Below are 23,437 nucleotides of genomic sequence, written 5' to 3'. Positions count from 1 at the left end.
TGTGAGACAGAGAGGGTAATAGTGCTGTTAAAAGTGATAGGAAAGTTGAGGAGAGGAGAAGACTTTTGTGGGAAGATGAGAAATTCCTTTTTGGACAAGGTAAGCTTGTGGTGTTGTTAGGGCATCCAAAAAGAGATGTCTTGGAGGTAGGAAGAACTGTGAGATTGTAGAGAATGTGAGAGATCGTGGAAGGAGAAGAGGATTTGGGACTCATCAGTGTAGAAATGGTAGTTGCAGCCATGGAAGCACCTTACGTGCAGGGATTGAGTCTACCAAATCTATTGTTTTGTACTCTCCCAAGCACTTTGCACAGATTCTGCATAAAGTAAGCACTCACTAAATTCAATTAATTTATTGTTCGATTAATTTTCCAGTGAAGTGGGGGCAAATAGAAAATAGAGAAGCAGAGCTGAGGGAGCCCCACAATGAAGAGGAGGGAAGCAGAGGGTAAACTGGAGAAACTGGAGACTGAAGAAGCTTCCAGGGAGATAGGAAAAAAAGACAGAACAGTGTCAGTGAAACCGAGCTCGGGTAGCATTCTCAGGAGAAAGGGATGGTCCACAGTGTCCAAGGCAGCTGAAAGGTCCAGGATTAGGGTGGAATAGAGTCATTAGATTTGCCAAGAAGGAGATCACTGGAAAAGGCAGTTTTCATGAAGTGGGAGGAATGGAAGCCAGGTTGCAGGTGTTCAAGGAGAGAAGTGGAGAGAGGAATTGAGGCAGAAGATGTAAGCAAATGGGTTGAGAAGTTTGGAAAGGAAGAGTAGAAAGGAGGTGGAATGATAACTGGACGGTGCTGATAATAAACTTCAAGAAGAGAAGGCTTAGTTTGAGACTCTTATGAATCTGAAAGACATGGAGGGTAGAAGGATAATTAATAACAACAGAGGTATTTCTAAAGCGTTTATTATGTACAATGCACCGTACTAAGTATTGGGATAAAAGCAAGATAATCAGTTCAGGTACAGTAAGAATGGGGAATTGTTGCTGGGTAGAGGAGTGGGCAGAATTAAAGCAAGCAAGAATCAGTGTGTGAGATGATTGAAGCTGTACTGGTGTCTGAATTTCCAGTAGCAGCACTCCACAGCTTGTGCACAAGAATGGAGGAACTATACTGTAGAGGAGAGTCAAGATTGCTTGTCAATGGTACGAAATCAAACTCTGGCTCTGCCACTTGTCTGCTGTGTGGCCTTGGACAAGTCATATAATGGGGATTGAGACTGTGAGCCCCACAAAGGACAGGGACTGCCTTACTAGATTTTCTTGTGTCCACCGCAGCGCTTAGTACAGTGCCTGGCACATAGTAAAGTGCTTAACAAATGCCATGATCATTATTATTATTATTATTGTTGTTATTAAATCAGCGGAGGAGTAGGGCAGTGAGAGAGATGAGTTCAATTAAGAGGGTGGTTTTGAGAGTGTGGATTTGTGCATCAAAATCAGGTAGGCTAGGTGAGGATATCAAAAGAGGCAAGATGACCTTGAGAAATGGAGGAAATGAAAAGATAAGCGGTCCTTCTAGGGGAACTGAGCAGATCTGTTTGAAGGGGCATATGGAACAGAAGTCAGGGCAGGAGCTTTGATTGGAAAGTAGAATTTGAGAGTTGGTTTTGGTGTACAGTAAATAGAGAAGTTGAAATAGAGGGTGGGTCCAAAATTGAGTGTGCGTGGGTGAGGTGGGTTCATTCATTCATTCAATCGAATTTACTGTTACAGGTTAGACCAGGAGGTCAGTGGGTTGAAGAGTGAGAGAAATCTGGTAGCAGAAGGGTAGTTGGGAACATTCATATGGATGCTGAAGACCCCTAGGACCAATGAAAGGATGAAAAAAGAGAAGGAAAGTGAGAAAGGGAATTGCAATTGTTCAGAAGTTGGAGGTGAGACCAGGGGGTAGTTGTAAATAAATGCCACAAGTAATTGAAATCAGTGGTAGAGCCAGATGATATAGGATTCTTGTGGGCCATCAGTTGTGTTTACCAACTCTATTGTATTGTGTTCATAGTAATAATAATGATTAGGGTATTTGTTAAGCACTTACTGTGTGCCAGGGATTGTACTAAGCACTGGCCTGGATACAAGCAACTCGGATTGGACAAAGTACCTGTCTCATGTGGAGCTCATAATCTCAATCTCCATTTTATATATGAGGTAACTGAGGCCCAGAGAAGTGAAGTGACTTGCCTAAGGTCACATAACAGAGACATGGCGGATCTGGAATTAGAACCCAGTACCTCATGACTCCCAGCCCTGTTCTCTGTCCACTATACCACGCTGCATCTCAGTATTTAGTCCAGTGCTCTGCAATAAATATTCAATAAATACTATTAATTGATTGATTAGCAGTCATTCTCGCTTATTAGTTAGCAAGGATTTTCTCTTTCCCTAAAGGTCCTAGAGCCATTTCTTTCTGCCTTCTGAGGATCCTCCACAATCGACTTCTATGCCCTGCAACCTTCAACCTTCAGACAGATTGAGACAGGGCTGTGACTTCATTCTGTCTCCCACCAAGTTCTCATCTGATCTCCCTCCCTCTTAGGTTGTGAGCTCCGTAATGGTCAACTAAGCAGACAACATAATAATTTTGTATCCTTCCGAGCTGCTGGTATGGTGTTCAGCACATAGACGTTTAACAAACATGATCATTTTGTACTTTTTGCCTCTTTTTTGTAATTTACACCCCTTTTCCCAAATCCTTGGGGGACTGGCTCTTTTTAAGTATCTTGGTGGGGCTTAACATATTCACATTTAGTTCACTCTATGAGTTTCCTGAGAAGAGTGTGATAATTAGCTCATTAGTTGCTGAGGAGAGTTTAGGCTTTTAGTCCCTCTTTATCTTCAAGGCCCTTTTGTCTCCCCAGCTTATTTCCTTGCACCAGTGCACCGGGATATTTTATACAACTTTATGGGAACCCAATACATAATTATTAAATCATCAATATTAAATATTAAATTTCAGCAGAGACGAGCTAATGATTTTGCTATCCATTATGGCCATTACCACTGACTTTTAATGAAAAAAATTTAACAGTTGAGTGATCATGTTACTGGCAGAAAAAGCTAAGACTGCTACCCAAGTGGATCTTTCTATGCTTACATGCTGAATGCCCACTCAGAACACCTGAACACTGATGGGTGTTCAAGGTACACCATTTCACAGTCAAGTAAGAATGCAATCCTTGCTCTCATCATGTGGGAGTGGGAATCTTGAAGAAACTCAAGCCAAGGAAACTGTTTTGTAATGCACATATCATGATCACTCATGCACAGATTCATTTTTATCCATTACATAATAGCCTATTCAAAAAGACCACTTGCTCATATTATACTTCCAGCCTGGCTCTCTTCTCCCTAAATCTCCTCTATCTCATCACTCTTCAAGTTCCAAGCTCTCTTAAAATCCCAGTTCTTCCAGGAAATCATCCATGATGAATTAATAGCAGTTCATATTCTACTTCCCAAACATTCATTCTTTCATTCAGTTATATTTATTGAGCACTTACTGTGTGCTAAACGTTTGGGAAATAGAATTCAGCAAAAAATAGAGACAATCCCTACTCAGCAACGGGCTCACAGTCTAGAAGGGGGAGACAGACAACGAAACAAAACAAGTAGGCAGGCATCAATAGCATCAGTATAAATGAACAGAATTATAGATCTATACATATCATTAATAAAATGAATGCAATAATGAAATAATAAATATGTACTTATATACACAAGTGCTCTGGGGCAGGAAGAGGGGTAGAGCAGAGGATCGATGGGGAGGGGAGGAGGAGCAGAGGAGGAGGAGCAGAGGAAAAGGGGGCTCAGTCTGGGAAGGCCTCCTGGAAGAGGTGAGCTTTCATTAGGGCTTCGAAGGGGGGAAGTTAGCTATTTTGGCAGCTGTGAGGAAGGAGGGCAGGCCAGAAGTAGGACATGGCCGGGGTCTACGGCGGGACAGGCGGGAACGAGGCCCAGTGAGGAGGTTAGTGGCAGAGGAGTGGATTGTGCAGGCTGGACTGTGGAAGGAGAGAAGGGAAGTGAGGTAGGAGGGGGGAAGGCTCATTCATTCATTCATTCAATAGTATTTATTGAGCGCTTACTATGTGCAGAGCACTGTACTAAGCGCTTGGGATGAACAAGTCGGCAACAGATAGAGACAGTCCCTGCCGTTTGACGGGCTTACAGTCTAATCGGGGGAGACAGACAGACAAGAACGATGGCAATAAATAGAGTCAAGGGGAAGAACATCTCGTTAAAAAAATGGCAACTAAATAGAATCAAGGTGATGTACATTTCATTAACAAAATAAATAGGGTAATGAAAATATATACAGTTGAGCGGACGAGTACAGTGCTGAGGGGATGGGAAGGGAGAGGGGGAGGAGCAGAGGGAGATGGGGGAAAAGAGGGTTAAGCTGCGGAGAGGTGAAGGTGGGGGTGATAGAGGGAGTAGAGGGAGAAGGGGAGCTCAGTCTGGGAAGGCCTCTTGGAGGAGGTGAGTTTTAAGTAGGGTTTTGAAGAGGGGAAGAGAATCAGTTTGGCGGAGATGAGGAGGGAGGGCGTTCCAGGACCTCGGGAGGACGTGGCCCAGGGGTCGACGGCGGGATAGGCGAGACCGAGGGACGGTGACGAGGTGGGCGGCGGAAGAGCGGAGCGTGCGGGGTGGGCGGTAGAAAGCGAGAAGGGAGGAGAGGTAGGAAGGGGCAAGGTGATGTAGAGCCTTGAAGCCTAGAGTGAGGAGTTTTTGTTTGGAGCGGAGGTTGAAGGTGATGGAGAGCTTTAACGCCAATAGTGAGGAGTTTTTGCTTGATTCCGAAAGAAGGCTGATGAAATAATGCAGTCGGGACTGATGAGTAATTGTATTAACAAGGTAGCGGTTTGGATGGAGAGAAAAGGGCGGATCTTGTCAATGCTGCGATGGTGAGACCGGCGGTTTTTGGTGACAGATTAGATATGTGGGGCAGAGAGCGTGAAATCTAGGACGACAACCTGGTTGTGGGCTTGTAATAATAATAATGTTGGTATTTGTTAAGCGCTTACTATGTGCAGAGCACTGTTCTAAGCGAAGGGGAAGACACAGGGGAATCAGGTTGTCCCACGTTGGGCTCACAGTCTTAATCCCCATTTTACAGATGAGGGAACTGAGGCACAGAGAAGTTAAGTGACTTGCCCACAGTCACACAGCTGACAAGTGGCAGAGCTGGGATTCGAACTCATGAGCCCTGACTCCAAAGCCCGTGCTCTTTCCACTGCGCCACGCTGCTTGTGAGACGCGAAGGATGGTAGGGCCATCCACAGTGACGGGAAAGTCAGGGAGAGGAGAGGGTTTGGAAGAGAAGATGAGGAGCTCAGTCTTGGACAGGCTGAGTTTTAGATGGCGGGAAGACATCTAGGTGGAGATGTCCTGAAGACGGGAGGAAATACGAGCCTGGAGAGAGACGGGGAGGAGATGTAGATTTGGGTATCATCCATGTAGAGATGATAGTTGAAGCCAAGGGAGCAGATGAGTTCACCCAACATCACACCGACCTTGCCTATTTCAAACACAATCCCATCATAACTCTTCCTTAAAGTCTCTCCCACTGCGTCCTCTAATTCTTCACCTCAGTGACAAAATCAAAATCATCCGGCATGAACTCTCTAAAACCTGCCCTGACTTTCCTGGTTCTGTCCTTCTCTTGGTATAACTCTCAACAATTCTCTTATCCTTCCCATCCTTATCTCAACAAGAGGGTACCCCCACCCTTCATATTCTCCTCCCTCATTCCCTACTTCAGATTCCTCCCCTTCTTACTTTATCAGAACAATCGCCACCTCTCTTTTCTCCTCCCTGTCCCCCATCTTCAAAGACTTACTCTTACGTGGCTCCTTCCATATATGCAAGTGGTCATGAATTTTTCTTAAATTTTAACTAAGCGCCAAGCAGTTTACTAAGTCCTGAGGTAGCTAATCAATCAGTCAGTGGTATTTCCTGAGCATTTACTATGTATAAATCTGTGTGTCAAATCCACATCTCCAGCCCTGATCTCTCTCCCTCTCTCCAGTCTCACATTTCCTCCTTTCTAGAGTACATCTCTACTTGGATGGCCCCAGTCACCTCAAACTTGACATGGCTAAAACTAAACTTCTTCTCTTCCCACCCAAATCCTATCTTGCCGCTCACTTTCCCATCACTGTGGACAACATCACCATCCTTTCTGTGTCATAAGCCCAAATAACCTTGGCATTATCCATGACTCCTTTCTGTCATTCCACCCGCATATTCAAGCCATTACAAAATGGCTTGAGAAGCCGCTTTGCTTAGTGGAAAGAGCCCGGGCTTGGGAGTCAGTGATCATGGATTTTATTCCTGCCTCCACCGCTTGTCAGTTGTGTGACCATGGGCAAGTCAACTGAACTTCTCTGTGCCTCAGTTACCTCATCTGTAAAATGAGGACGAAGACTGTGAACCCTACTTGGGGCAACCTGATTACCTTGTATCCACCCCAGTGCTTAGAAAAGTGCTTGGCACATAGTAAGTGCTTAACAAATACCAACATTATTATTATTATTACTATTAATAAAAGCTATCATTCAGTTCTACCCTCACAACAGCGCCAAAAACCACTCCTTCTCCCTCCTCGAAGAAGCAGCATGGCTTAGTGGAAAGCGCACAGGCTTGGGAGTCAGAGATCGTGGGTTCTAATCCCAGTTTTGCCACTTAGCTGTGTGACTTTGGGCCAGTCACTTAACTTCCCTGTGCCTCAGTTACTTCATCTGTAAAATGGGGATTAAGCCGTGAACCCACTTTGGACAAGCTGATTACCTTGTATCTACCCCAGTGCTTGGAACAGTGCCTGGCACATAGTAAATGCTTAACAAATACCGTCATCATCAGCATCCAAACTGCCACCAAATTCACTGAAGCACTGATCCTATCCTGTACTATTGTATCAGCCTCCTTGCTTACCTCCCTGCCTCCTGTCTCTTTCCACTCCAGTCCCTTCTACATTCTGCTGCCTGAATCGTTTTCCTTCCAAAGTGTTCAGACCATGTTTCCTCACTTCTCAAGAAACTCCAGTGGTTGCCCATCCACCTCCGCATCAAACAAGAACTCCTAACCATTGGCTATTACCTTGACCCCTCCTACCTCACCTTGCTACTCTCCACTTGCATACTCCATTCATCCAGTGCTAACCTTCTCACTGTACCTCCATCTCGTCTATCTTTCCACTGACCTCTTGCTCACATTCCCCCTCTGGTCTGGAAGACCCCCTCCACCCTCATATCAGAGAATTGCTTTCCCCCACTTCAAAACCTTACCGAGGGCACATCTCCTCCAAGAAGCCTTCCCTGATAAGTCCTCCCTGAATTTTGTCCCACTCCCTTTTGCGCTACTCTTCCTTGGTCAATCATTCATCTTCCATCCCATTCCTCAGCACATATGTATATATCTGTTATATTTATCTCTCTCTCTCTATCATCCATCTATCCATCCATCCATCCATCCATCCATCCATCCATCCATCCATCCGTCCGTCCGTCCGTCCGTCCGTCCGTCCGTCCGTCTGTCCGTCCATCCATCCATCCATCCGCCCGTCCGTCCTTCTGTCTATCTATCTGTCTATCTATATCTGCCTATCTGTCTGTCTATCTGTCTATCTGTCTACCTATATCTGTCTATCTGTCTGTCTATCTATCTATCTATCTATCTATCTATCTATCTATCTATCTATCTATCTATCATCTATTTATAGTAATGTCTGTCTTCTACTCTAGACTGTGAGCTTGCTCTGGGCAGGAATGTGTCTGTCGTTACACTCTACTCTTCCAAGCACTTAGTACAGTGTTTTGCACACAGAAAGTACTCAATAAATATGACTGAAAGTGTAGAGCCCCCTAGAGAAGCCGTGTGGTCTACTGGATTGAGCATGGGCCTGGGAGTTGGAAGGGACAAACTTGCCTCCTATGTGATCTTGGGCAAGTCACTTAAATTTGCTGTGCCTCAGTTACCTCTTCTGTAAATTGGGAATTAATAGTGTGAGCTCCATGTGGGACAGGGACTGGGTCCCATACAATTTGCTTATATCCACCCCAGTGCTTAGTACAGTGCCTGGTACGCTGTAAGTGCTTAACAAATGTCACAATTATCACTATTATTTTAGTAGTAGGAGGAGGAGTAATTCAGTCACTTGTATTTATTGAGTGTTAACAGTTAGCTTTATTATTGTATTAAATGCTTGGGAGAGTACAATAATACTAGTGTACCTGTACTGAACTGTACTTTTCCAAGCACTGAGGACAGTACTCTGTACAGAGTAAACACTCAATAAATAGCACTGATTGATTTATTGATACAATAAAACAGAATTATTGATTTCCCTGCTCACAATCTAGAGGGGCAGACCGACTAGAATATGAATAGGTAATTTATAATATACAATTTATATATGTATATATATATACATACACATATGCATACATATATACATATATGAGAAGCAGTGTGGCTCAGTGGAAAGAGCACGGGCTTTGGAGTCAGAGGTAATGGGTTCGAATTCCTGCTCTGCCACTTGTCAGCTGTGTGACTGTGGGCAAGTCACTTAGCTTCTCTGTGCTTCAGTTCCCTCATCTGTAAAATGGGGATGAAGACTGTGAGCCCCACGTGGGACGACCTGATTCCCCTGTGTCTACCCAGCGCTTAGAACAGTGCTCTGCATATAGTAAGCGCTTAACAAATACCAACATTATTATTATTATATACATACATGTATATATGCACATACGTACATATACATATACGTGCATGCATGCATGCATGCATACACACACGCGTACATACATACACACATACATCTATAAATAAGTGCTGTGGTGTTGGGGTACATATCCAATGTCCAAAGGTTATTGATCCAAGTGCATAGACAACACAGAAGAGAGAGTCAGCCAGGGAAAAGAGGGCTTAATCAAGAATGGCCTCTTGGAGAAGACATGACCTTAATAACGCTTTGAAGGTGGAGAGAGTGGTGGTGTGGGATATATGGATGGGGAAGTTTGGTAAGATGTCAGCGTCGAGATAGTTGAGATGAGGCACAAGATGAGCCGTCAAGCTTGTCCCATATGGCAAAGGGACTGTGTTAATTATGATTACGCTGTGTCTATCCCATTGCTACGAAAACTACAGTTATTATGTGGTCTGCCATTTGCTTGTTCACTGGCTTCAGGGAAACAGAGTGGCTTAGTTGAAAGAGCACGGGCTTGGGAGTCAGAGGATGGGGGCTTTAATCCCCTCGCTGCTACTTGTCTGCTGTGTGACCTTGGTTCAGCCACTTAACTTCTCTGTGCCTCAGTTACCTCATTCATCTGTAAAATGGGGATTAAGATTGTGAACCCCATGTGGGACAACCTGATTACCAGGTTAGAACAGTGCTTGGCACATGATAGGTGCTTCACAAATACCATCAATATTATTAGAAAAGTCATTTAACTTCTCGGTACCTCACTTTCCTCATCTGAAAAATAGGGTTTCAGGACTTAGTCTTCCTCCTACTTAGATTGTGAATATTGAATATGTAGGATATGGATTGCATCTGACCGGCTTAACTTGTATTTGCCACAACGCTGAGTAAAGGGCTTGGGGCAAAGAACCCCCTTACCAAATAGAGGTTACTGTTCTTTTTACTGTTACTGCATGAGTTATTCTGTACTCGTGGAGTAACAAGTTGTCAAACTGCTATTTTTTGGAAGTAAGCTGTTTTTAGGTTAACCAACAATATTTATACTTTAAAATGTTTCTTCCTCCACCTGCGAACTTTTTAACTGGCCAAATAGGGACAAACCGTTTAGGTGAGCCCCTTCTCACAAGTAGGAAAAGCTGAGACGCGAGCAGGCGTTAGAAAGAGCAGCTTTGCGTGAAGGAAGACCGAGTTCCCTTCTTCCTCCACGAGGGCTCGGTGGCGCGCACGCTGCTAATCGGCCCCGCCTCCTGCGTTCATTCCTTCCATTTTCTTCTCGTCTTTAACCGTCGGCATCGACCCAGCGAGTTGGCGTACTTGGAGGCGAGTCAGCTCATTTGGAGGCGTTTGGTGCCCGAAGCTGAGGCGCCGTTACTGGTAGCCGCAGTAGCACTGAGCCCCCGGGTCTCTTTGCGGAAACATGTGATTCCGCTGCTGGTGCCTGGCAAGTGAGTGATCTCTCAGCCTACCCGCCACTTCGACCACCGTTGTGTTCCCGCCCCGCTCGGGCAATGACTGCGGATCCGGCCTCCCCGCTGCGGATAAGGGACCGACTGCTTCAGGCCATCGACCCCGAGAGCAACGTGAGTATCGCCGTGGTTTCCTTGGGGATCATTAACGGACGGGATGCTCGCCTCTAAATTCGTTATCCCCTTTCCTTTCCACTGCCCCACCTCCATTCCAGGCACCTGTTTTCTGAAGGCACGCCTCTTTGCCAGGAGTGGCATTTGGTTCACTCGGGCTATAAAAATTTTGATGCTTCCACCGTCTTATTCTTTGGTAGGCCATCCCTTGTGACCCACTGCTATCCAGGGGTTAGAACCGGCCTGGTTTCCTAGGACAGTTGCGTTAATAAAGCAGGCTGGGTAATCTAGGGGCCGGAGTATACGTGAGAGCCAGGCAAGGCGGCTCTTGATTTGCTCTTGATTTGGGGATGAATGCTTTCATGGGCCTCTGACATACCCCCCCCCCCCCCCCCCGCGCCTACTTGGCTTTATCTGAGGTGAGCTGGGAAATTATCCTGCAAAGAGGTGGAAGGGAGAAGCAACTAAACTGATGCCCCACATTGAACTCATGTGAGCTTCTTCTAATCGACCTAAACTTCTCCCAAGTGAACGGATGGCTTAAGCCCGAACTCAGCATCGTAAGCGGCTCCCTAAAATATCCCATTATTTGCGGGTGGGGAAGGTTCCTTCTTTCCTTTACCCTCCTCCCATGTAGATTCTCAGATCCCCGAGAATTTACCCAACTGTGGGTAATCATACAGAAGCCAGACGAGCAAGTCGAGTCCTTGCACTTGCGTTCTCTTGTCAGGTTACCCAAATCTCTGTGAGAAGCTTCACTGCTACTTTTGAGAGCACAAAGTCCATGCCAGAGAATTTGGAATTTCTGCGGCAGAGGGCTCATGCTTCAGAAATCTCTCATTCTTTAGCTATTTTGTCGGTGGGAGGGGTTTCCCAGCAACAGAGAATGAAACATGGGAGCTGTTGTTGACCAGGAGGTCTTGACTATAAACCAGTTAGGATTTTGAAGCGCTTACTAACCCTAAAAGTGATCGTCAAGATGTATCCCAATTTACAAACTTTGTTTTTAAAGCCCAGGTTACATCTGAATTTTTAAAGCTTGTTATATTTGTATTAATAGTACTGAGTGGGCATTAGGTAATGTACAAATTTAATCAGGGATCTGCCAGTCCAAATGCAAAATTAAGTGCATCTGTATATTAGATTTGCACTCGCTCTGCTCTTATCACCACAGTCAACAAATAGTGTATTTTGGAGTGCAACATCTGGAAGGCCTGGACATTTTTGGATGCATCATCATCTGTTTTTAGAGGGATTGTCCCTTTCCTACTCCCCAGGATGGATTTTCTTGATAGTGGCATCCCGTCACCTCCTTTCCCAGTACTAAGCCCGCACTTCAAAACTGGGAAGCTTTGGATTGATGTTAAAAGCCAGGTTTACTTAGACTTGTATTTACTTATTTACTTAGACCTGTAAATAATCCAAAGTACAGTTTTCATTCAGAGTTTTCATTTAAATGCAAATTTTAAATTGAATTAAAAATTCAAAAGGCATAATCCAACCAAAGAATTTATGGGTATCTTATTAAGATATATATTATTAATATATACATTTACATAAAGAGTAGGTCAGCTTGGATGGACGGATTAGCTTGTTCCTCCAGCGCTTTGTACAGAGTATTGCTCTGTGCCTTACACATAGTAAGCACTTAACAAATGTAAAATAAAGGTGAATTTTCCTTGAAAATGTAGTTTTGTTATGGGGGCAGTGTGTTCCCGTGGAGTTGCTTATAAATTAGGATCCATTCTAGAACCAGTCAGTAGTAGGTACCGCGTTTACCGCAGGCAGAATATTGCATGGAGTTCTTGGAAGAGGGTAGTACCACAGAGTTGGTAGACACGGTCCCCGCCCCCAAGGATTTTAACAGTCTGGGAAAAGCAAACCCTTTCATGCTCTATATTGCAGTGGTAAATCTCTATCCTGCAATGTTTATTGAAGTAGTAGTAGTAGTAATGGGTATTTGCCATAGTATTTGGGCAACACCTACTGTGTGCAGAGCACTGTACTAAATCCTGGGAGAGACTGTGCAGGCGGGATTTAGTCATGGTCCTTGATCCTCAGGACTCACAGTCGAAAGCAGAGTTTTTCAGTATTGAATTTAAGTGATTGGTTATTTGTATGATATTTCTTTTTTAATTGTATTGAAGAATTTGTTCATGATAATGGCCTTCTTTTCTTCTTAAAGTGTCTCGAAACAGTATAACTCACTTTCGAGCACCTGTGTGCTCCTTCGAGGTCCTCTCCGTTCATCTCTTTCTTGAAAATTAGTGCAAGGTGTTTAAATCCCAATGTGTTAGCTGGGATGTTGGGAAAAGTATAACTTCTTCATTTGCTTCCGTACTTTGCAGTCAGCCAGTCCGTCCATCAGTCGGCGGTATCTGTTCAGTCTTTCCTGTGTGCAGAACACTGTACCGAGCGGTGGGAGAATGCGGTACTACAGAGTTGGCAGATGTTGTCCCTCTCCCAGTAGGGCTTTATTTAAGTTCGACATCCCAGGTTCTTCTTCTGAAGGGGAGACAGGTAGCTCATCAACCTGTGCATTTCCAAATTAAGTTTCCTTCCCCAGTTCATCAATTTATCTCCTTAGGGATATGGGGGTGGTGCGAAAGGGGGATTTGTTTACCAGTGGGGCTGAAGGGTTTGCGCATATGTGTGAAATAAGTCATCAAACAAAATATTTTTTCTGGGGATTGGGAGAAGGATTTGCTTGAATTCAGGATATGGAATTGCGAGTTATTTCCAGAAAGAGTCCTTGAGCAACTGGGATTAGGGTTCTAAACACTGGTCACTAATGTTTCTGGCAGGCTAAGGAGTGATATTGGAGGAATCAGAAAGAAATCTCATTGATAAAATGGTCTGTAATCTGCAGAAGGCAAAACAGAGCAAAAAAATTCAAGTAAATTTTATTGGCGAGTGAAGGATTATTTCCCGTGGGGCATTTTTTCCAGTTAGGAATTATTTATTCATTCATTCATTCATTCATTCATTCATTCATTTGTATTCATTGAGCACTAACTATGTGCAGAACACTGTACTGAGTGTCTGGAATGTACAGTTAAGGCGGCAGATAGAGGCAGTCCCTGCCCAGTGACGGGCTCACAGTCTATCGGGGGGACAGACAGCAAAGCAAAACAGAACAAAACTAAACCAAGACAGCATCATCAAGGTAAATAAAATCAAGGGGATGGGTACCTCATTAACAAAATAAATAGGGTAGTAATATATACAAATGATCTGGGAGTTGTCTGCAGAGAGATAGTAATTATTAGAACCATAGGAGCCAGTGAGTTCCCAACAGAGTGGGTGAACAGGGAGAGAATAGAAGGGACCCATAACGGTGCCTTAAGGGACCCTTGCTTTGAGAGGAGGATCGCAGAGGTGGCAGAGGAGGTTCCAGCAAAAGAGACGGAAAAGGAGGGGTCAGAGATACAGGAGGAGAACCAAGAGACGATGGTGTCAGTGAATCCGAGGTTGGAAAATGTTTCAAAGAGAAGCAGTGGTCAGCGGTGTCAAAAGCAGCAAAGAGGTCTAGGAGGATTAGGATGGAGTAGAGACCATCAGATTTAGCGAGAAGAAGGTCACTGGTTATGAAGTTCATATAATCATGTAGTATATGCTCCAGCATACCGTACAGCGCTTGATACCTAGTAAACATTTAACAAATACCATAATAACATAATAGCCATCATTATTGAAATTGTTTGTAATGCTCAAACAAGGAAGAATGTCACTGGGCCAGTTAGGATTTGCAGTTTCAACTGCAGTGGCCTCCTGTTGCTTACAACCAACAATGTCATGTGCTTAACAATCAACAAAGGTATTTATTGACCACCTTCTATGTGCAGGTCAATTTACTAAGTGTTTGGGAAAGTACAATATAGGAGAGATGGTAGACTGCAGTCCCTGTCCACAAAGAGCAACTTGGGGAGACAAACATTAAAATAGATAAGTAATAGGGGAAATAGTAGAGTGAAAGAATGTTTATGGAAGTGTCGTGGTTCTAGGGTGAGTATTACAGTGCTTAAAGGGTACTCAGCTATGTTCATAGTCATCTCAAAAGGAAGGGCAGATAGGAGGAATTAGAAGCTTAGTGTGGGAAGGTCTGTGAAGGATTATGAAGCAGGATGGAGTAGTAGTAGTAGTCGTCGTCGTCGTTGTTGTCATAGTAGTATTGGTAGTAGAGCACAATATATGGGTTGGTTTGTAGCAGATAAGCGAGGTACGGTAGGAGGGAGAAAACAGACTGAGTGCCTTAAAGCCTCTGTTTGATTCGAAGGTGGATGGGCAACCATTGGAGGTTATTGAGGAGTGGGGAGATATGGGCAGAATGTTTTATCAAAAAAAATATAGGAAACAGTGAAGTGTGGACTGGAAAGAGGAGAGAGTGGATTCAGAGAGGACAGTGAATTAGGGGGATGTAGGGATCAAGGTGGGAAATGAGTGCTTGCACCAGTATGGTAGCAGGTTAGATGGAGAGAAAAGGGGATTCCAGAGATTTCTTCTGAGGGAGACCTCGTAGGTTTTCATGATAGCTTGAATGTGCGGGTTGAATGAGGGATGTGTCGAGATTTAGGTTAAGTGTTTGTGAGATGTGGAGATTGGTAGTGCTTTCTTTACTAATAAGGAGGTCATGGGGATCTCTGAAATCCTACAACCTTGCTCCTCTCCCTCACACCTTCTCCAAGAAAATCTGTGCTCTTATTCCCCCAAAGCAAACTCTGATCTCTCCACCTGATCTGATTCTCTCAACTCCTCACATCCTATTTCATCTCCATACCCAACCTACCCATTCTTGACGATCCAATAGTCTTTCTCAACTTCACCCTCTCTACTGAACTCAACTCACTAGCTCCCCATCCCTTCGTCATTCTCGTACCACTAACTCGCAGCCCTGAATCACCTGCACTCACTCACTCACTCACTCACTCACTCACTCACTCACTCACTCATTCACTCACTCACTCATTCACTCACTCACTCACTCACTCATTCATTCGTATTTATTTGAGCGCTTGCTATGTGCAGAGCACGTTACTAAGTGGTTGGAAAGTAGAGTTCAGCAAATTCCTGCACAGGCTGCCTCCTTTGCCTCCACTGCCCAGATCATCTTTCTACCGAAATGTTCAGGACTTGTCACCACTCCTCAAAAATCTCCAGTGGTTGCCTGTCCGCCTCCATATCAAACAAAAACTCCTCAACCATTGGCTTTAAGTACTCCCTCACCTTGCCGACTCCTATCTCACCCCGCTTCTCTCCCTCTACCACCCGGGATACTTCTCTCCCTCTACCCAGCCCGGATACTTCGCTCCTCTGGTGTTAGCCTAGATCCCACCCTTCTCCCCGCTGATCCCTGGCCCACATCCTGCCTCTGGCCTGGAATGCCCTCAATGCCCTCTTTCCTCAAATCTGCCAGACAATTACTCTCCCCCACTTCAAAGCTTAACTGAAGGCACATCTCCTCCAAGAGGTCTGCCCAGACTAAACACCACTTTTTCTCATCTTCCACATCCTTCTGCATCTCCCTGGCTTATTCCCTTTTCACTTCCCCTCTCTACCTACCCTACAGAATTTAACGTTTATATCTGTAAAAATTTTACGAATATATATTAATGGCTGTTTATTTGTATTGATGTCTGTCTCCCCCATTCTTGACTGTGAGCTCGTAGTGGGCAGGGATTGTCACTCTTTACTGGTGTATTGTACTTTCCCAAGTGCTTAGTACAGTGCTCTGCACACAATAGCAGCGTGGCGCAGTGGAAAGAGCACGGGCTTTGGAGTCAGGGCTCGTGAGTTCGAATCCCAGCTCTGCCACTTGTCAGCTGTGTGACTGTGGGCAAGTCACTTAACTTCTCTGTGCCTCAGTTCTCTCATCTGTAAAATGGGGATTAAGACTGTGAGCCCCACTTGGGACAACCTGATTCCCCTGTGTTTACCCCAGCGCTTAGAACAGTGCTCTGCACATAGTAAGCGCTTAACAAATACCAACATTATTATTATTATTACAATAAGTGCTCACCCACACATCCAATTCATCACCAACACCTGCCAGTCTCATCTTCACAATATCGCCAAGATCCCCCCTTTCCCTCTCCATCCAAACTGCTATCGTGCTGGTACAAGCTCTCATAATATCCCGACCAGACTACTGTGTTAGCCTCCTCTCTGAGTTCTCTTCCTCTTGTCTCTTCCCACTCCAGTCTGTTCTTCATTCCGCTGCCTGGATCATCTTCCTACCAAAACGCTCCGGGCATGTCACTCCCTTCCTCAAAAGTCTCCAGTGGTTGCCTATCAGCTTTCACACGAAACAGTAACTCCCCACTCTTGGCTTCTAAGCTCTCCATTATCTTGCCCCCCTCCTACCTCACCTCCCTTCTCTCTTTCCACTGTCCACCCTGTGCACTCTGCTCCTCTGCCACTCACCTCCTCGTGGTTCCCCATTTATAATGTAGGTATTTGTTAAGCGCTTACTATGTGCCAAGAACTGTTCTAAGCGCTGGGATAGACACAGGGGAATCAGGTTGTCCCACGTGGGGCTCACAGTCTTAATCCCCATTTTACAGATGAGGGAACTGAGGCACCGAGAAGTTAAGTGACTTGCCCAAAGTCACACAGCTGGCAAGTGGCAGAGCTGGGGTTCGAACCCATGACCTCTGACTCCAAAGCCCATGCTCTTTCCAGTGAGCCACGCTGCTTCCCACTCATGGCTGTCCCTCGGTTGACTCCCTGGACCACGTCCTACCACTGTCCTGGAATGTCCTCCCTCTTCACATCCACCAAACTAACTCTCTTCCCCTCTTCAAAGCCCTACTGAGAGCTCACCTCCTCCAGGAGGCCTTCCCACACTGAGCCTCCCTTTCCCTCTGCTCCTCCTCCCCTCCCGCCTTCTGCTCTTCCCCCTTCCCCTCCCCTCAGCACTGTGGTTATTTGTAAATATTATTTAATACCCTATTCATTTTGTTAATGAGGTGTATATCTCCATGATTCTGTTTATCTTGATGATGCTGCCTGGTTTTGTTCTGTTCTGTTTTGCTTCGCTGTCTGTCTCCCTCCCCCATTTAGACTGTGAGCCCGTTATTGGGCATGGATTGTCTCTATCTGTTGCCGAATTGTACATTCCAAGTGCCTAGTACAGTGCTCTGCACATGGTAAGCGCTCAATAAATACTGTTGAATGACTGAATGAAATACAGTTGAATGAATGAATGAATGAATGAATGAATGAATGGAAAGGACAGTGTTTGGATGGGAAGTTGAGGAATTCTGTTTTGGATCTTGACCCTCTAGAATCAGGTCCTTTCACACCATGGAAATGGCACTAGTGACTTTCTTTACAAATCCAGTAGCCACCAATCCTAATTCTTCTGTTTTATCTTTCTGCTGTCTTTGAAAGTGAGTACCTTCTCATGCTCTAGGAAAAATTACTCATTCTTTCACTGAGTTCTATTTATTGAGCACCTACTGTGTTCAGAGCACCTGTACTAAACACTTGGGAAAGTACAATATTCAGTATAACGGACACATTCCCTGCCCACAGAGACCTTATAGCCTGTAGGTGGAGACAGACATTAATATAAATCAATCAATCAGTAAATTACAGATATGCATGTAAGTGCTGTGGAGCAGGGAGAGGAGATGAATGAAGGAAGCAAATCAGTTTGACCCAGAAGGCAGTAGCAGAAGAGGAAAGGAGGGCTTAGTTGGGAAAGACCTCTAGGAGAAGATGTGTCTTCAATAAGACTTCAGAAAGGGGAGAGACTAATTGTCAGGTTTGAGGAGGGAGGACATTCCAGGCCAGAGATGGGATGTGGATTAGGGGTTGGCAGCAAGATCGACAAGATCGAGGCACAGTGTAAAGACAGAGGAGCAAAGTAGAGGAGCAAAGTGTGCAGGTTGGGTTGTAGAAAGGGAATAGCGAGGTGAGGTAGGAGGATTGAGTGCCTTAAAGCCAATGGCGAGGAGTTACTGTTTTTTGTGGAGGTGGATGGAAAATCACTGGAGGTTCTTGAGGGTGGGAGTTAGATGTTCAGAATGTTTTTGTAGAAAGATGATCAGGGCAGTAGAATAAAGTATGGACTGGTGTGGGAAGAGACAGGAGGCTGGGAGGTCAGTGAGGCAGCTGATACAGTAATCAGGGTGGGAAAGGATTGGGGTTGGATTAACATAGTAGCGGTTTGGATGGGGAGGAAAGGGCTGTTTTTAGCGATGTTATAAAAGTGGAACCCACGGGATTTAGCAATGGATTGAATATGTGGGTTGAATGAGAGTGAGGAGTCCTGAGGGATGCCTAGATTCCACTAGATAGTAGAAATATCTAGATTTCCACTAGACTCTGCGGCATCCCACGATGACCTCTCAACACCACCCTCTTTACTTCACTCACTACCCCCTCATCAGTTCCTTCCTTCCTTCCTTCCTTCCTTCCTTCCTTCCTTCCTTCCTTCCTTCCTTCCTTCCTTCCTTCCTTCCTTCCTTCCTTCCTTCCTTCCTTCCTTCCTTCCTTCCTTCCTTCCTTCCTTCCTTCCTTCCTTCCTTCCTTCCTTCCTTCCTTCCATCATATTTATTGAGTGCTTCCTATATGCAGAGCACTGGACTGAGTGCTTGGTGGAGATGAGGTAGGAGGGGGCAAGGTGATGGAGAGCTGAAGCCAAGAGTAAGGAGTTTTTGTTTCATGTGAAGGTTGATATATGGTATATGACTTGCCCAAGATCACACGGCAGACAGGTGGCTGGAATTAGATCATGACCTTCTGAGTCCCAGCCCAATGGTCTATCCACTATGTCGTGCTGCGTAAGATTAAATTACCTACTAAGCAGCCTGTGCTCTGTACAGAGTAAGCATTCAATAAATACCATGGATTGATTGATTCTTTCCTGGGTCATAACCCCTTCGCCCCTACAATTTTAGAAGTGTTTTTACCTACCAGGCATAGCAGACCCATGTTAAGTGGTTACTTGGTCTGCCTTTCGCTTTACTTAGAATTGTCTCACCCCGTGTCCGATACCTGTAAGTCTTCTAATTTCCTCCCCTTCTCAGATCGGTAATGAACGAAAGAACAGAAAAAGCCAGGTGTTTTTATTCAAATGATTTATTTAGCATATTTTCAAAAGCATAATGAACAGTGGCCATATTTTAACTCATAATATTTATTTGTCCATTAACTTTGTACTATATGCAAAGACATGGACAGTGGTCAGGTATATTTTCAAGCAGGTTGAACCTCTCATCTGCCAATTCAAATAAAATATCCTGTAATGTTATTGGTGTTATTTTATTTTTTGTTATTTATGTCATGTTATTTTTGTATCATCTAATAACTTCCCTCACATAAAGCTTTAGATTAGAAAGATATTAATTTACACAGTCCCTTATCTATCATGATCATGTCAAAATGTAAAATGGTGACATACTATTTAAAGGCATTTAATCCCCATTTAACAGGTGAAAAAACTGAGGCATAGTGAAGTTAACTGGACTTCCCAAAGGCACAAAGCAGACAAGTGGGGAAGCTGGAATTAGAATCTAGGACTCCTTACTTACAGAGTGCTTTCAATTCCAGTTCCCTTTCATCTACATCACACGATGCCTCCTGTGCCTACTGAGTAAAAAGAACTTGAAATTGTTTTCTTTGGTACAAACTGCCATCGTCAGATGCTCTGTGAAAGAAGTTATTCATAACGGCAGTTATTCTGTTGTGTTTATTGAGCGTTTACTGTGCGCAAAACACTCCACTAAACACTTGGTGGTGTTATACTGTACTTGCTGTACAGTATAACAACAAACAGACACATTTCTGCCCTCAACGAGCTCACAGTCTAGAGGGAGAGAGAGACATTAATACATAAAAAATAGATTGGTGGATGGATAAATAAATTACAGATATACACATATGTGTTGCGGGGATGGGAGGAAGGATGAAGGAGCAAGTAAGAGCGCCACAGAAGATAGTGGGGCAAGAGCAGAAGAGGGCTTAGTCAGAGAAGGTTTCTTGAAGGAGATGTGTCCTCATTAAGGCTTTGAAATGGGGGAGACCAGTTATCTGTTTGCTATAAGGAGGGAGAGTGTTCCAGACTAGAGGGAGGATGTGGGCGAGAGGTCAACGGCGACATAGAGAAGATCGAGGTACAGTGAGAAGGTTAGCATAAGAAGAACGAAATGTGCGGGCTGAGTTGCAGTAGGAGAATAATGAGTTGAGGTGGGCGTGGGCAGAGTGATTAAGTTCATTCATTCATTCACTTGCTTTTCTTAATCACTTACTGTGTGCAGAGCGCTTCAGAAAGTACAATAAAAAAAATGATGGTGGTTTTGTTAAGGACTCACTTTGTGACAGGCACTGTTCTTAGCACTGGAGTAGATACAAGGTCATCAGGTTCACCGTCTTAATCCCCATTTTACAGATGAAGTAACTGAAACACAGAGAAGTGAAGTGACTTGGCAAAAGTCACATGGCTGACAAGTGGTAGAGATAGGATAATAATAATGTTGGTATTTGTTAAGCGCTTACTATGTGCAGAGCACTGTTCTAAGCGCTGGGGTAGATACAAGATCATCAGGGTCTCCCACGTGAGGCTCTCAGTTAATCCCCATTTTACAGATGAGGTAACTGAGGCACAGAGAAGTTAAGTGACTTGCCCACAGTCACACAGCTGACAAGTGGAAGAGCTGGGTTATGAACTCATGACCCCGGACTCCAAAGCCCGGGCTCTTTCCACTGAGCCACGCTGCTTCTCAAACCCATTAGAACCCATGAAATCTGACTCCATAGCTCAGCCTCTTTCCATTCAGTCATGCTGCTTCTTCAATACAATACGGCAGTGAACAGTGACAATCCCTTGCCCACAGTGAGCTCACAGTCTGGGGGGCGGTGGGGGGCGGTAGGAGACACTCATCAATGAAAAAAAAATGCAGTTATACATGCAGGGGAGAACAAAGGGAGCAAGACCTACTACATTACGAAAATTAACACAATCAGGTCTGAGCTCCCCAAAGTCACCCCTCCCCCTTCTGCCTCACCCCCCACCCCTCTTTCCCATCTTTCCCTGCAATATCCTCAGAGGAGATCTCCTCCCTCCTCTCAAGTGCCATCCCCTCCTCCTGTGCTTCGGACCCCATTCCCGCTCACCTTATAAAAACCATCTCCCTTTCCCCCCTCCCCTCCTTAACTTCCGTCATTAATAATAATAATAATAATAATAATGTTGGTATTTGTTAAGCGCTTACTATGTGCAGAGCACTGTTCTAAGCACTGGGGTAGACACGGGGAATCAGTTTGTCCCACGTGGGGCTCACAGTTTTCATCCCCATTTTACAGATGAGGTAACTGAGGCACAGAGAAGTTAAGTGACTTGCCCACAGTCACACAGCTGACAAGTGGCTGAGCTGAGATTTGACCTCATGACCTCTGACTCCAAAGCCCGTGCTCTTTCCACTGAGCCACACTGCTTCTCTTTAACCGCTCACTCTCCAATGGCTTTTTCCCCTCTGCCTTCAGACATGCCCATGTCTCCCCCATCCTAAAAAAACCCCTCTCTCGACTCCATTTCCCCTTCCAGTTATTGGCCTATCTACCTACTACCCTTCCTTTCCAAGCTCCTAGGATGAGTCGTCTACACTCGCTGCCTAGAATTTCTTCACTCCAATTCTCTCCTGGACCCCCTTTAATCTGGCTTCTGTCCCCTCCACCCTACCGAGACTGCTCTCTCAAAGGTCACTCATGACCTCCTTCTTGCCAAATCTAGTGGCTCCTTCTCTATCCTAATCCTCTCAGCTGCCTTTGACACTGTAGACCATCCCCTTCTCCTCCACACCTTATCTCACGTTAGCTTCATGGACTCCGTCCTCTCCTGGGACTCCGTCCTCTCCTGGTTCTCCTCTCATCTTTCTGGCCACTTATTCTTGATCTCCTTCGCAGGCCTTTCACCCTCTCCCATCCTCTAACTGTAGGAGTTCCTTAAGGGTCAGTACTTGGCCCTCTTCTGTTCTCCATCTACACTTACTCCCTTGGTGAACTCATTCACTCCCACGGCTTCAACTATCAACTCTCTGCAGATGACTCACAAATCTCCATCCCTGCCCCTGTCCTCTCCCTGTCCCTTCAGGCTTGTAGCTCCTCCTGCCTCCAGGACATCTCTACCTGGATGTCTGCCCGCCACCTAAAACTCAGCATGTCCAAAACTGAGCTCCTTATCTTCCCTCCCAAACCCTGTCCTCTTGCTGACTTCCCTATTACTGTGGATAGTATGACCACCCTTCCCGTCTCTCAAGCCCGCAACCTTGGTGTCATCCTTGACTCAGGTCCCTCATTCACCCCACACATCCAGTCCGTCACCAAGACCTGCCAGTCTCACCTTTATAATATCACCAAGATCCGCCCTTTCATCTCCACCCAAACGGCTATTTTACTGGTACAGGCTGTCATAATATCCCGGCTGGATTACTCCACTCCAGTCTATTTTTCATTCCGTGGCCCGGCTCATCTTTCTGCAGAAACGTTCTGGGCATGTCACTCCCCTTCTTAAAAACCTCCAGTGGTTTTTAAGAAACAAAAACTTCTCAGTCTAGGCTTCAAGGCTCTCCATCACCTTGCCCTCTTCTACCTCTCCTCCCTTCCTCTTTCTACTGCCCACCCCCGTAGGCTCTGGTCCCTCTGCCGCCCACCTCCTCACCGCCCCACCGTTCTCACCTATCCCACCATCAACCCCTGCCCCACCTCTTCCCGCTGTCCTGGAATGCCCTCCCTCCTCACCTCCCCCAAACTAACTCTCTTCCCCTCTTCAAAGCCCTACTGAGAGCTCACCTCCTCCAAGCTTCCCCTTCGCTCTCTCTGCCCCCTCTGCCGCCTCTCTACCCCCTACTTCACCTCCCCTCAGCTAAACCTCCTTCCCCTCCCCTTTCCTCTGCTCCTCCCCCTCTCCCTTCCCCTCCCCTCAGCAGTGGGCTCGTCCGCTCATTTGTATATATTTTTATTACCCTATTCATTTTGTTGATGAGGTGTACATCCCCTTGATTCTATTTATTGCTATTGTTTTTGTCTATCTGTCTCCCCCGATTAGATTGTAAGCCAGTCAGTGGGCAGGGATTGTCTCTATCTGTTGCCGAACTGTACATTCCAAGTGCATAGTACAGTGCTCTGCACATAGTAAGCGCTCAATAAATATGCGAATC

At 45.2% G+C, this 23,437-nt stretch overlaps 1 protein-coding gene across 2 annotated transcripts in view; it reads left to right on the top strand.

Moving 5' to 3' along the window:
• Positions 1 to 9,459: 9,459 nt before the first annotated feature.
• Positions 9,460 to 23,437, top strand: part of LOC114808720 (mediator of RNA polymerase II transcription subunit 26) — a 24,533-nt gene continuing 10,555 nt past the window's right edge. For both annotated transcript variants that reach the window (XM_039910993.1, XM_029056532.1), the window contains exon 1: positions 9,460 to 10,277. In XM_039910993.1, the coding sequence (XP_039766927.1) occupies positions 10,206 to 10,277 (72 nt within the window). In that variant the 5' untranslated portion in view covers positions 9,460 to 10,205. The remainder of the gene's footprint in view (positions 10,278 to 23,437) is intronic.

Source organism: Ornithorhynchus anatinus, assembly GCF_004115215.2.
Source record: "Ornithorhynchus anatinus isolate Pmale09 chromosome Y5 unlocalized genomic scaffold, mOrnAna1.pri.v4 Super_Scaffold_Y5, whole genome shotgun sequence".
In the NCBI taxonomy this organism is placed as follows: domain Eukaryota; kingdom Metazoa; phylum Chordata; class Mammalia; order Monotremata; family Ornithorhynchidae; genus Ornithorhynchus; species Ornithorhynchus anatinus.
This window is presented reverse-complemented; position numbering and strand designations above follow the sequence as displayed.